This window comes from Sinocyclocheilus grahami, unplaced genomic scaffold, assembly GCF_001515645.1.
Source record: "Sinocyclocheilus grahami isolate Dianchi unplaced genomic scaffold, SAMN03320097.WGS_v1.1 scaffold1767.1, whole genome shotgun sequence".
In the NCBI taxonomy this organism is placed as follows: Eukaryota; Metazoa; Chordata; class Actinopteri; order Cypriniformes; family Cyprinidae; genus Sinocyclocheilus; species Sinocyclocheilus grahami.
This window is the reverse complement of record NW_015506946.1, coordinates 102,355-115,827: the sequence shown is the minus strand read 5'-3', so window position 1 is coordinate 115,827 and position 13,473 is coordinate 102,355. Positions and strand designations below refer to the sequence as shown.

The 13,473-nt window shown below is 41.1% G+C and overlaps 1 protein-coding gene across 1 annotated transcript in view; it reads right to left on the bottom strand.

Annotated features, from left to right (window-relative positions):
• The window catches only part of LOC107572520 (neutral cholesterol ester hydrolase 1-like), a 7,774-nt gene extending 4,758 nt beyond the window's left edge, over positions 1–3,016 (bottom strand). Inside the window, exons 1-2 of the mRNA XM_016258937.1 lie at positions 2,598–3,016; positions 1,334–1,562 (exon numbers count right to left, since the gene is read on the bottom strand). Coding sequence (XP_016114423.1) covers positions 1,334–1,562; positions 2,598–2,738 — 370 coding nt within the window. The 5' untranslated portion in view covers positions 2,739–3,016. The remainder of the gene's footprint in view (positions 1–1,333; positions 1,563–2,597) is intronic.
• Between the last annotated feature and the right edge of the window lie 10,457 nt (positions 3,017–13,473).

The window sequence follows — 13,473 nt, the reverse complement described above, 5'->3', positions numbered from 1 at the left end:
GAGGTATTCGGCCAATCACAACGCACTGGATAGCTGGCCAATCACAGCACACTGCGCTTTTCAGACCGATGAGCTTTGTAAAAATCGACGCGTTTCAGAAAGCCGGGGCATAGAGGAGAAACATTAATGTACAGTATGTGGAAAATAATGTGTTTTTTTAACCTTAAACCGCATAAACACATTGCATTACACCAAATACACAAAATAATGTTCTTTTTAGCACCATCATATGACCCCTTTAAAGCAAAATATATGTAACATGCTCTTACTTTAGTAATAACAGTTCATTTTGCATGTTAACCCTATAGTAAATACATGTTGTTAATAATTTTTACATATTACTAAAATTGTATAATTACAATGTAACAAGGACACCTTAAAATAAACTGTAACCCCTTTAACCATCACTTATAAAAAAGAGAGGGAGACCAATAGAACTTTAAAGGAAGAGGGTTTTTAGAACATACCTTTTCTACAGTTTATGTACATTCAACGCAGTTTTCAGTATATGAAATAAAACTGATAAACTGATTTTTTTTTGCAATACTTTACACATTTTTAGAAAAATAATCAGCCATCTGCTGTTTATGAAGTTTCATGCATTAGAAAGTCTTAGCAGAAGAATGTTCACTATCACTGAAGCAGGCAGTGACTTCAGTTCAGCGAGTTCTGCATGAGCACAACAACTCTCACTATAATTTCTGAAGCTGTCTACACTGCAGTGTGTATTACATTCATCATTTCTGCACTTTGTTTAGGATGAAAGAATTTGAAAGTGTGCAGAATTCAATCAGTGAGTGCAAACTGAAATAAACCAGGGTTTTCAGCAGATTTCTTAACCAGTGACTAATCTAAACACCTCTGATTAGCTGTTGCATTCATATACTCAACAGAAACATGTGTGATTGGCTGTAATGCTCAATGCTGCAAAAAAATAAAATTAAAATAAAAATAGTACTCTTTGGTGCAGCATGAGCAGATATAAATGTAATGCTGCATTCAACACTTTTCATTTATTTTCATATTTCACTTTAATCTTGACAGTCATAATCGATTTTGTTTAATTGTGCACCTACATTTTTGCACCTGTATCTTGCATTTGGGGTGCATTTTTGTTCATTTTGGTCCCATTTTTTGCCTCAAACTGCTGTTAATTTTCAACTCTGAGCTGCAACAACCTCATGCATGGCTTCTCTGCAGTCTGAATGGGTATCTGTCATAATGATGGAGAATTAAAATCTTTGAAGTTCCAGTGTCTTCATTTGCATTACCATTCAGATATAAAAAGCTAGAGCACTCTATTATACAGCGTTGTGTGATTAATGGTACTCACGGGAGCTGCCAAGACACCATCCTCCTCCATGCAGGTAAATAATGGCCCTTCTTGGCTCTCCTGATTCTTGTTGCTGGGTTGGCTGGTACACAATCACCTCTACCCCATCAAAATTCTCATCTGACACTTGCACCCTCTCATCTGACACAGGCACTACTCGCTCTGCAATGGTGATGAACATCATAACTTTCATGTAGTGCAACAGTCCCATCCGCTCACTCAGTTCTGCCTGTAAAGAGGGGAAAACAAAAATATACATTTAAACAGATGTTTCTGGGAGTTCCTAGTGGAAGTCACACAGTGCCTGGCTGCATTTTCTCAAAAAGGTTTTGAACAGGGCAGGCGCATGGTTGATCAGCTGAGATCATCTCACTAATAGCCAGAATCCCCTAATCATTTGCTTCAGTGGACAACAGCCCATTGTTAAGCCACTTGATGTTAAATGATGTTTACTCCAGTGATGTTCACAGTGTTCGAGTCAAGCCTCAAGTCTCTTGCCACCAGTTCTAGTTTAGTCTTCCATCTCCTTTAGTAATAGGTTAATGTTCTAAACCATGTAGTCTTGACCGTGGAGCAACTTTTAAATGCATCACTATACAAAAACATGAGGAGAGTTCTTCACATGAAAGACCCAGTGTAAGTTCAGCTGAACTGAAATATAGGACATTAACTGTGACAAGATGATTGACAGGCCAGTTTACGATGACAGAATGCATGTAATATGCAAAAGCACAGTCCAATATAAATGCAAATATGATGTAGCAGTATGTCCCAAAACTTGCCAAATCTTCTGCTTCACACTCAACAGTACTTTTTCTTTAGAAAAGGAGAAGCCTATACTTTTGGGGCATAGTCTAAATGGGTGAGTTGGGATGCAGCATAAAACCCATAGCCACACACTGTTATGTGTTATGTTGGCCTTGTTTTATGCATGCATGTAGATATTCATGTATGCATGCATGTATTTATTTTCCCCAATTTGTTTGAAATTGAAAATAAAATGTTTCATATTTGCTTACCTTTTATAATGTTTAAAATGAAAGTTGGATGGTCAGGATGATGAGGAATGGTTTAAAAATCTTTAATTTCACACATTTTATTATAAATGTCATTTCAAAATGTAAACTGATGTCCTTATTTTTGTGTTTTCACCCCAACCCACCAACTCACCCAGTAGTTGTAACAACAGTGACACTAATTTACACAATTAATAAAATGGACAAAGATGGACATTCAATAAAATACAAATGCAAGCAAAACTTACCAACTGGCTTAAACTTCTAAAGAAAGAGTCGGCGAGCATGAGTTTCCATCGCTCCTCTATGTTATTCGGGATTGGTGAATAAACGTAGTAAGCTGTTAACGCGCCCAGTAACACAAACACTAACACTCCTTTAGACCGCATTATTTTGATTTATTTTTGGATCTCGTCTGTGTCTTCTGCTCCGTTTTATGGTTTGTTGATTGTCTTTTCTCAAAAAGTCTTCGCCAATTGAAGCCTCCGTCAGCTGCGTTTATTAGTCATTCAGTTCTCTCTGTGTTAAAGTGTAATCCTGGATTAATTTTGGACTGGAGCCAGCGAGATATGACAACACGTGTTATTGTCATCTGATCGTGATACTGTACGCCTGCATGTGGAAAGCTTTGCGCTTGAGCGCGCGCTGCTCTTCTTATCCGTTCTGCACCGTGTCTTGCGCAAAGAATACAGTGGAGTCGTAATGAAACGCAACTGGAGCTTCAGTGCATTACGCAGAGCTCTCAAATTCCTCAGATAACCTTGTGAGGTCATTGCATGCTTTGGTGTGGCTAACTAATACCTACGTTTAAAGTGGTGAAAGATTCCAGTTTTCTTGAACACCTATTGTGTTGAAATTTCTACAGTAGGGGAGGGAGGGCAACCAAATCATGGGATGACCCGTCAGGTTATCTGAGGAATTTGAGAGGTCCTATGAGCTATGAAGACACAGTTTTTGTTTTATCCAGCTGTATTTACTCAGTGCAACTTATAACATCCAAGTGAACGATATAACACAAAATAAATAAAAAACAGAATCACTGAGTTGGAAAAAGATTCAGCTCCTCCTAAAAACACAAAGCCATCTGACCTTCACCTGTGATCAGCTGTGCTCATTCTGATCAGCTCAGCATGAAAAGAGCTTTCCTGGAGCATTTCAGTCCTTGCTAGAGCAACTGAAGCAAACAATCACCGTCACGCCATCTGACGTCCCCTCTGGAATTTCACGTATAAACATATAGTTCGTCTTCATGATTATGCCATATACAGTTTTGGGTGATTCATTTTTAATTTACTGAAAGCTTCAAGTGCAGTTATTTATTTGTACATGCATACAGACGATGGCGGTTTTGAAGCTCTTTTATTTGCCGTCAAACGGTTGAGCACTGCCATGTGTGTATCCTGTCACAAAATGTGGCGAAAAGTCCTACAAATCAAATTTAACTGAACTTGAGCAGTTCCGCAAAGAAGAGTGAGCAAATATTGCAAAGTCTAGATGTGCAAAGGTAGTAGAGACAAATCCCAACAGACTAAAGGCTGTAATTACAGCAAAAGGTGATTCAGCAAAATACTGACACAAGGAGCTGATCCTTTTCCCAACTCTATTATTTTTTTCTGACATGTTGGTGTTATATCTCTTACTTGGATATTATAAGTTACACTGAGTAAATACAGCTGGATAAAACAAAAACTGTGTCTTCATAGCTCATAGGACCTCTCAAATTCCTCAGATAACCTGACGGGTCATCCCATGATTTGGTTGCCCTCCCTCCCCTACCGAGTTATTGGGGGAGGAGATATTATCAGCTCACATGACTCTCTAGGGCAGTATTTACAGATATGAAGATTGTGGAAGGCAGAAGTAAAGCTTCGGTCTTAAAATATCAAATACTGGCATACAGGGATGATTCTTAATCTTTTCACATTTCTGAATGACGCTTTGATGATCAGACATAATACATAATACATACATTGATAATACATAACCACCAAAGAAAGGACAAAGGAAGGCAAACTGGACGCAAAATCAACTGTTGCTACTTACACAAATGATGTAAGAAAGAAGGCACATAAGTAAAGGGAAATTTGGTATGATTTAAAAACAAAATAGGAAGCATGGAAACAAACATGTTTTCAAACCAATAGAGTGTTCCCTATAAATTCACAGACTTTAAACGACAAACATCTGCCACAGTTTTTTTCTATATTATTCAGTGTTATCTGTTTCTACAATTCTCAGATGTTCATGATACTTTATTAAGAATACACTATGAAATTAACATACTGTATACAGTATTGGCCAACATATTGATTTGCCACAGGCGGAGACTCTGCACCAAAGTTTACACAAAGTTTATGTTGGTGTAGTAAGCCCTATGCAGGTCCTTCTAGACTCTAGAGCATGTGAAGAGTGACTTTGCTGTCATCATCATCACCTCCATCATTGTGGTTGTGTGTTAGCAGCTGTGTCAAGTTCCTTTTTGGTCTTCAGTTTACTTACTTTTGTCTTTGCAGTTTGCTGGGATTTTAGTTCTACTTCTGTGTTTAAAACTTTAAAGGCATTGCCTGAGAGATCAAATTTTGCTGCTTATAGGCAGAATGACAATTAGTGCTTATTGTCGTTTTGCTAATTTGCTAAAACCCTCATGCCCTCCCTTTACCTGGGCCTAACTCCCTCAACATTCGCTGCCATCACGATTTTCCCTTTTACAGCAAGGACACCAGCCCCCCTTGTTATTTTGGACACTTTTATCCCTTTGGACACTTTATTTCCCCTAAAAACGTCATGAATGAGGTCTTCCATAATTACCTTCACTGCTTTGTCATGATTTACATCAAAGACATCTGGATCACCTTCTCATTACTGGCCATACACCTCCACATGTCAAAATCATCCTCCAGCAACTATTTTACAAAATCTGGAAAGCCTTCTTCAACCTCCTATGTGTGTCAGTAAGCCTCTTATCTGAGGATGCACAAAGTTATTTTCATCACCCAACCTATCCAATATGTACTGAGATTTCAGTACTGTGCTGATTAATCACGTGACTAATAAAATGTACACCGTGGTTCATTGGTAATGTGGATTTCATGGAGTGAGAAAGATGAAGAATAACATTTCAGTAGTTGTCACCATGCTATGCTATTGAATGCTGAACTGTTGCGCCAAGAGAGTCCTTAGATTATGGACTGTACAACTGGGTCAGATCAGTCATCACAGGGTCTTTTGCAGACTGGCTGCGTTAATGTGGAGCTGTGTGGGTTAGGCAATATCTGCAGAGGCAGGGGTCTTTTGCAGACTAGGCTGCACTGTTTAAGAAGCTGTAAGAATACTTTGTAACTAGAGTGCAACATGCAAGATTTTCTCGTCAGGTCAGAAACCAGAACATAGTTTGTCTATTAATATCTCCTTCCTCATCAAGTTGGAAAAGCAAAACCAAGGTATGTCTCCCCATGGTATGTGTTTATCCCTTACCGCTGAGGAATCTGGAGCCTTTCCATTCCAGCAACATGACTGGCTTTTGAAGTAGACTGGTTTTTAGAAGTAGCCACAGTGTTGCCTTCTGGAACTCATTTGCATAGTGAATATTTATGTACTTCAAGTACCCTCTGATATTTGAAGATAATATTTCAATCATCAAACAACACATTTGCATGTTTTTCAGTTCACATCTCTTTTTAGTAGCCCAGTTGACATTATATTCAAACTGTTATTTTTATATTCATCTGTTTGGCACCCAATGAATTTGAGTAATAGTAAATAATTGTTTTATATTCTTATTTTAAATAATAAGATAGATATATTACTATTTTAATAATACAATTGTACTTTTAAATAAAGAAAATGATTATTTGATCATGTATGTTTTGGTTTTGTCCTAGTTTTCCTGTGACCTAGTTTCTGTGTCTGTCTAATTAGTCATTCAGTTCACCTGTCATTCAGTTATCTTATTAGTTCCCTTTGTTTACCCTATGTATAAAAACCCTGAGTTCTCCCTTATCCTCTGTTCATTCTCATTTGAAATAGTGTTTGGTTGTGTTACTATAGAAATTATTATTAAAGCCTGTTCCTTTACATTCTGTTTCATCGTGTGATTTCTTTAGACAACCATTCCGTAACAGAAGGACGGTCCAACACCGAAACAGCATGGACTCACCTGCTGTGCTGCTGCTTTGTCTGGAGCAGGAGCAGAAAAGCCCAGAGGCCCACACAAGTGGATTTCTCTATCTGGCGAGCCTCACTAACCATGCAGATTGCTCCCTGTGCACTTTTTATTTGGCAAGCTTGAACGAGCACACAAAGACTCGCCTGCCCGGTGTGGGTCTTTGGGGATCTTTCACAGAGTTTGTTGAGCGGGTGCTGGTGTGTAACGATTCACCTTTCACCGTATGTGACAGAGATGTTGCAGGTATCCACCGCAGACACGTAGCCTGAGCCTGCTGTGATGTCAGTGCCAGAGCCGTCGCCTGAGCCCATCACATCGGAGTCCGAGCTCAATGGAAAGTCTGACAAGGTGCATTAGCCGGTAACATCATCCGTCACAGAGGGAGTCCTAATGGAATATGTGGGTATGAAATGTAGCCCCGCCCACACTCCCACCGCTGAGGGTGAGCTGCAGCTGGCCTCTGTAATATTTGATGTTTTTAAAGTGGATGTGTCACTATTTCTCCCGTCTCCACTGGTTCCGTCCAGTCCGAAGTCTCCTACGTCTCCTAAATCTCTACTGGTTCCGCCCAGCTTAGAATCTCCTGCGTCTCTTCGCTGGTTCTGCCCAGCTGCTGCTCTCCAGTGTTCCCACCCAGACTCCCTCTCCTACCTACTCTTCCAGATTCAGCCAGTTCCTCAGCCCTGCCTCTGCTGCTTTCTGTCAGTCCCTCAGCTCACCCTCAGTTCACCTTTGGCCTTCCAGTCTCCAGCTCTGCCTTGGTGTGAGGATCCCCTGTCTCCGCCTCCAGCCACTGAGCACTGGACTCCACCTAGGTATTCCAACTCATCGGCTCTGTCTTAACTCCTTTTTCCCTCATTTCCACTGTGTCCCATCATCCCACTGGCTTCACCGGGCTCCCTCGTATGGCGAGCTCCGTTTTGGTCAGTTGTCAACCTGCCTCCACCATGTAATTACATTCCTCCGGCTCCATTGGGCTCCTCTTTTCCTCTGGCACCACCTTTGTCTTACATTGCTCCGGATCCACTGTGGCCTTCTGAGTCCCTGCCTCCGCCTCGGTTACATGAACTGTCAGTTCCACCATAGCCCTCCAGGCCTGCGGGGTCACCCTAGCTCTGTGTCTGCTTGGCTCCACCTGGGTCTCCACCTCCTTCACTCGTCCCCAGGGTGCCTTCCATCAAGTTGTCAGCACCATGGCTCCTCCCGCCTTCAACTCCACACTGGGGCCTTGTTCTGATTGACTTCAGGTACAATATCTGGCTCCTCCTGCTCCTGGCTTCTCCCACCATCCACTCCTCCATGGATGGCATCTTCTGCCCTGGACTCTTTTTATTTTTCCTTAGCTCTGTGCCCTCCTCCAGCGCCCCACCCTCCCTGCTCATTTGGACTGTTTACGGCGACGAGGAGGCGCCTTTCCAGGAGGGGGCAAACTGTAACATGTATGTCTTGTTTTTGCTCTGACCTAGTTTCTATGTCTAATTAGTCATTCAGTTTACCTGTCGTTCAATAACTTTTTTAGTTCTCTTTGTTTGCACTGTTTATAAAAACACTGACCTTGTATCCCAATGTTCATACTATCCATCCTAAATAGTATGTGAGATTAGAATAAGTGTGTGGGAGGCATGGGAGGTGGACACACTAACAAGAAGGCTAAAAACTGCAGCCTCTAGTGTTAGTCGCTCTTGAGATCAGGGGAGTGCGGTTTACCTGCACAGCACCTACTCACTGGCCTCCGTTACACTATCTATCTATCTATCTATCTATCTATCTATCTATCTATCTATATATATATATATATATATATATATATATTAGATAACATTAAATAAATAAATATGTGTTATATTTCATCTGCAACAGTAATGTAAACTTTTATAAACATCCGTTTGGTCGTTAACTTTTAAATGCATCATTATGTAGAAAATATGAGCAGAGTTCTCCACATGAAGCCTCACAGATCAACATGCTACTTTTTTTCTCTCCCATATGGTAGGAAGTTAAATTAAATGTGGAGGATAAACTGTGACAAGATGATTGAAAGGCCAGTTTACAGTGACAGGGTGTGAAGATGCAGTCCGCTGAAGATGCAGTTGTGTGGCGTGATAGTATGTCCCAAAGCTTGCCTACTCTTCTACTACACACTCAAAAGTGTGTACTGTTTCTTCACCATACTTTAAGGGCATAGTATACTGTAAGTAGGCACATTGGGATGCATTATGTATTCTCCATTTTCCTTTGTTCATCCTCATTTGAAATAGTGTTTCTATTTGTTTTCTAGAGGGGTTATTATTAAAGCCTGTTCTTGTACATTCTCCTTCGTCGTGTGCTTTCTTTAGATTACCATTTCAAAACAGATACAATACCAATGTTTTAATTGATACATTTTTATTAAACCCACAACCATTAAACCCTCAAGCTTTTAGTTTGGTATAAAACGAGACATTTAGGTTTGTATTTACTTGATAACAGGTTGATAAACATTATTACAAATATGGTAAAATGCTGAAAGTTTCAGTCCACAGAAAGTTTGGAAATTGCATCTTTTTGCGAGTTACTAATCCATATTGTGATTTTAATATTATTTCAATTATTTATGTTATTTGTTTTAATTTTACATTTTTATGATTCATTTAAGTCTTCCATAAATTACATCCCACAGCAGTTTGTTCATGCTGATCTTATTTTGACAGTCTCATGTGGCATTCCTTTAGTTTGCCACCTATCTTCTGGTCTTAATTGCGTCGCTGACTGAGGAGAGCAAAATCAACCACAACAGTTGCTATGTGTGACAACCCACATGGAATGGAGTTGTTCCGGGGCGGCTAGTGTGGTGCCATCTTTAGCAGCTTATCTGATGTTGCTGAGCATTTGTTTATGTTCATTCACCATGATCCTATTACAGTTTGGTGAATTTTTCTCCACACTGGCAGTTAGAGAGGGGACCAGCTGCTTGAGATTTCAGACACTGCCAAAGACTAAAGTCTCTGCCAAATGATTAAATGTAAAGCTGTTGGCAATGCAAATTATGGCTACTTTAAGGAATCAAAAATTTAAATAAAGTTAGCCTTTTTTTTTGTCAATTCATAATTTAATGATGAAAAAGAAGAATAGCATATTGTGCCAAAACATTTGATGACCCCTGTTCTATTTCGTCTTCTTTTCACTTCCTGTCATTCTCTGTCAGCTTGGATACATCTTACATTTACATTTATTCATTTGGCAGATGCAAATGAGCAAGCGATTCATCATAAATAGACTTTATAGACATTAAGAATCTCATCCCTTTTACACACTCTGCACTAAGCAGCAAGTTTTCTTTTTTCTTTGAGACGGTCCGTAAGAGAAGAAATCAGAATGAAAGGGCACAGCAAGCATGGAATCTGGGAAGCAATAACAAACAAGCTGTCGAAGGCCAGAGAAATACAAAACGCAGCGGTATAGGGCAGCTGGGCAGAGAACAGCTTAACAGGACTAGACAAGTCATGACACAACATGACTGGACTTGACTTGAACCTGATCAGAGAGTAGCAAGTAAAATAATCTATCAGAAAAATATTTTATTTCCTCCAGGCTCTGGCTCATTCTAAAATTGGGGTTCATTTCACATCTATGTGTTCTCAATAAAATCACTACAGTTTTCAGGCCAGGACCACTTGGCTTTAACTTTAATGCACTGGATACCCGTTTATCATAATTTTTCAATGTTCAGGTTATTCCATTGTTTTCAGTTGTTTACATTATGTGTCAGATCAAGACATTTTATTACTGGCATGCATTTGTAAAAATAGAAATTATTTTTATATACTGTATTTTATACTATACTAAACCTAACCACTTCTCAACAAAATGAAACACATAACAGGCAGATAAAAGTAGTCACAGGCATTTACTGACCAAAAGGCAATATTACAAACAAAGCAAAAAATTATTACAAACAACTCTGGTTGAATTCCAAGTTTTGAAGCCATTCAATCTTTATGTGAGGAACAAAGTGAAAACGTCTCCAGGTTACGCATGTAACCCTAGTTCCTTGAGGGAACGAGACGCTGTTTCGAAACGCTATGGGAATGCCTTCAGCGTGACCACGCTCTGAATCACATGTGTAATCATTCCAATGGATGGGCGAGACGTCACGGGCTGGGTGACGTAGTGACCAGGGGCCTGATGTATAAATGTTGCGTACGCACAAAATGGGCATGGAAATGTGCATGCACAATTTTCCATGCACATATCTGGATTTATAAAAAATAAACTAGGTGTAAATATGTGCGCACCGTATGGACACTCTAGACCATGCGTACGCACTCTTTTACTGGAGGGAGCGAAATAAGGAAGCAAACAGATTGATTTTAAAGTCTGTTTTACATTTGACATAGGCTACACGTTTATATGGAACGATATTCCGGACAATTTTCAAATAGAATAGCAAATTGTATTTTCAATTGCGTTTTCTCTTTTTTACCCCAAATGTAGGGATTATCCCCTGCTAACAGCGGGAGCCACAACGGTACGCACAATAGCTCAATATTCACTATAAACCAAACGCTTTTCCCCTGTCTCAGCATCTCTCCCTGTTTACTCTCACTTACACTTTTAATCCGTAATAGAGAGTGTGTCACACCTGCCTCAATACCTTTTACCGTTTGCATCTAGCTTTTGTGCATACGCACACATTTAGGATGAAATCTACGTAAAGTTTTATACATGAGGCCCCTGGACGTTTAAAAACATGTGCGGTGGAACTGGCTTCAGCTTCGAGGAATGAAGCAAGCGCTCGCAGGGATGCCGGAAGTATGGCACTGAGAAGCAGCGTCTCGTTCCCTCCAGGGAACTAGGGTTACATGCGCAACCTGGAGACATTCCCCTTCAGGAACTCGAGCTGCGTCAAAATGCTATGGGAACGAGAATGCCCACGCCACCAGACTTACAAATCCCTGCCTAGTGTGGAAGAGCACAGCTAAAGCGAGAGAAAGGAGCCAGGAGTGGCGCATAATGCAGGTAGGTACCTGACAAGGTAGGTGGGGACATCCCACCCAAAGGCCAACTTCAGAAGGAGTGAGTCTTGACCCCCAAAGGAGAGGGGAGATCAGAGGACTCGGAGGACTTGAACTCGAGACTATGAAATCCTGATCCACCGCTTAGCATAAGCTACTCAGCCTCAGCGCACCGTGGAGGAAACGTGTAACCAGGGGGTGTCTTCCCACTAACTGGCCACCGCGAGGGGCGTGGTTGCCTGCAATGTCCCCCACGTAGACCTTTAAAGTGGAGTGGGTCAACCCTGCAGAGAATCAGGCCTGCAGGAACTCCACCACTGTACCAACTGGGCAGTTAACTGGGTCGAGCTGGCGGTCTTCGCACCAAGAAGTGGAAAGCTTCCACTTCAAGGCATACAGTTTCCTCATAGAGGAAGCTCTAGATTGGAGGATGGTCTCAACAACCTCGGTTGAGAGACCGGAAGCTATGAGTTGTACCCCTTCAGAGGCCACACCCACGGCTTCCACAGCTGAAAAATTGGTTGGCTTTAGTAGCTCTTCACCATATAGAACAATTTAACGGCTCAGGGTACTGACCCACCAAAGACTGTCTGATTAGAGATGAAACAAAGATGCACTTGTTTCATGAGAATAACCCATTTATTGTCACCACTCAACAGACTGTGTGGTCGTAGCTGTGGTCTTTCTACAAAATAAAACAGTGACATAAACATGAATATACATAATATACATGATAATAGTAAAAATAAATGATAACAAACTGGCAATAACACAGCACAATAGATTAAGCTTAATAATTAAACATGAACATTATTAGCAAAAGATATGTAGCAATTCAAGGCAGGCTGTAATTTCTATCTTATAAGCAGCGCACAGCTGTAACTTGACACCGTATTAGAGCCGTGCCACTTGTGAATTGCCACTCTGTCTGAGCTACGAGAGAGCATGTGCGTAGAAAGATTACAACAGTTTACCCGTTAGATATAAACAAATGCAGCGAACCTTGTTTCAAACAGTAACATAACTTGTATTAATAACAACAAATGTAACTCTAGCACTCACAAGATTGAAGATACGTATATAAGCATATAAGCAACAGGGTTACAATGTTTACAATATTACACGCTTATTATTAATGCACGCATACACATATAGATATTGTTACCTCACAGGCATAATAACTTGTTTCCAAAGGCGGATTAGTCTCTCATCGACTATATAATTAGCGATTCAAACGTACTTTTGCATTCACGCACAACACTTTGTCCAAAAGATCTTTAAACAGTCCAAAAACAATGATGTCGCAGAAACTTAAGCATCCGACCCCGTATCCCGCTGCACTGAACTTCAGTCTCTGTGAGGGCGGGGGAGATCACGTGGTCAAGGTTTCTGGATGCTGATTGGCTCAGGTGAAGTGGTCTGTGTATGTATGTGTCTCAACATGTAGAAAGAGAGATTTAAGAGAGAGGTTAGAATAATATAAACCCATAGCCTTTTTTACAGGGTGGGGGTGAAAGATCATACCCTCCGCCTGTGAGAGGAGATCCCTCCTGACGGAAATCTCCCATGGAGAGCCGTCGAGAAGGGAAATCTTGACGAGAACCATACTCGGCCCGGCCAGGACAGGGCTACTAGTAGCAGACTGATCCCGTCCCAGCACACTCTCTCCAGAACTCCCGGGAGCAGAGCGATTGGGGGAAAGGTGTACAGACGAAGCCTCAGCCAGTCTGTATCATAGCGTCCAGTCCGAGAGGAGCTGGATGAGTTTGAGAGACAGTGTATTATCTCCTGAGTTGCAAACAGGTCCACCTGAGCCTGGCCAAAAACTCTCCATATCTGCTTCACCACCCCGGGGGTGAAGCCTCCATTCCTCGGGCCTCGGCCCCTGCCTCGACAGGATGTCTGCTCCCATATTGAGATGCCCAGGGATGTGAACTGCTCTCAGCGAGAGGAGTTTGCCCTGGG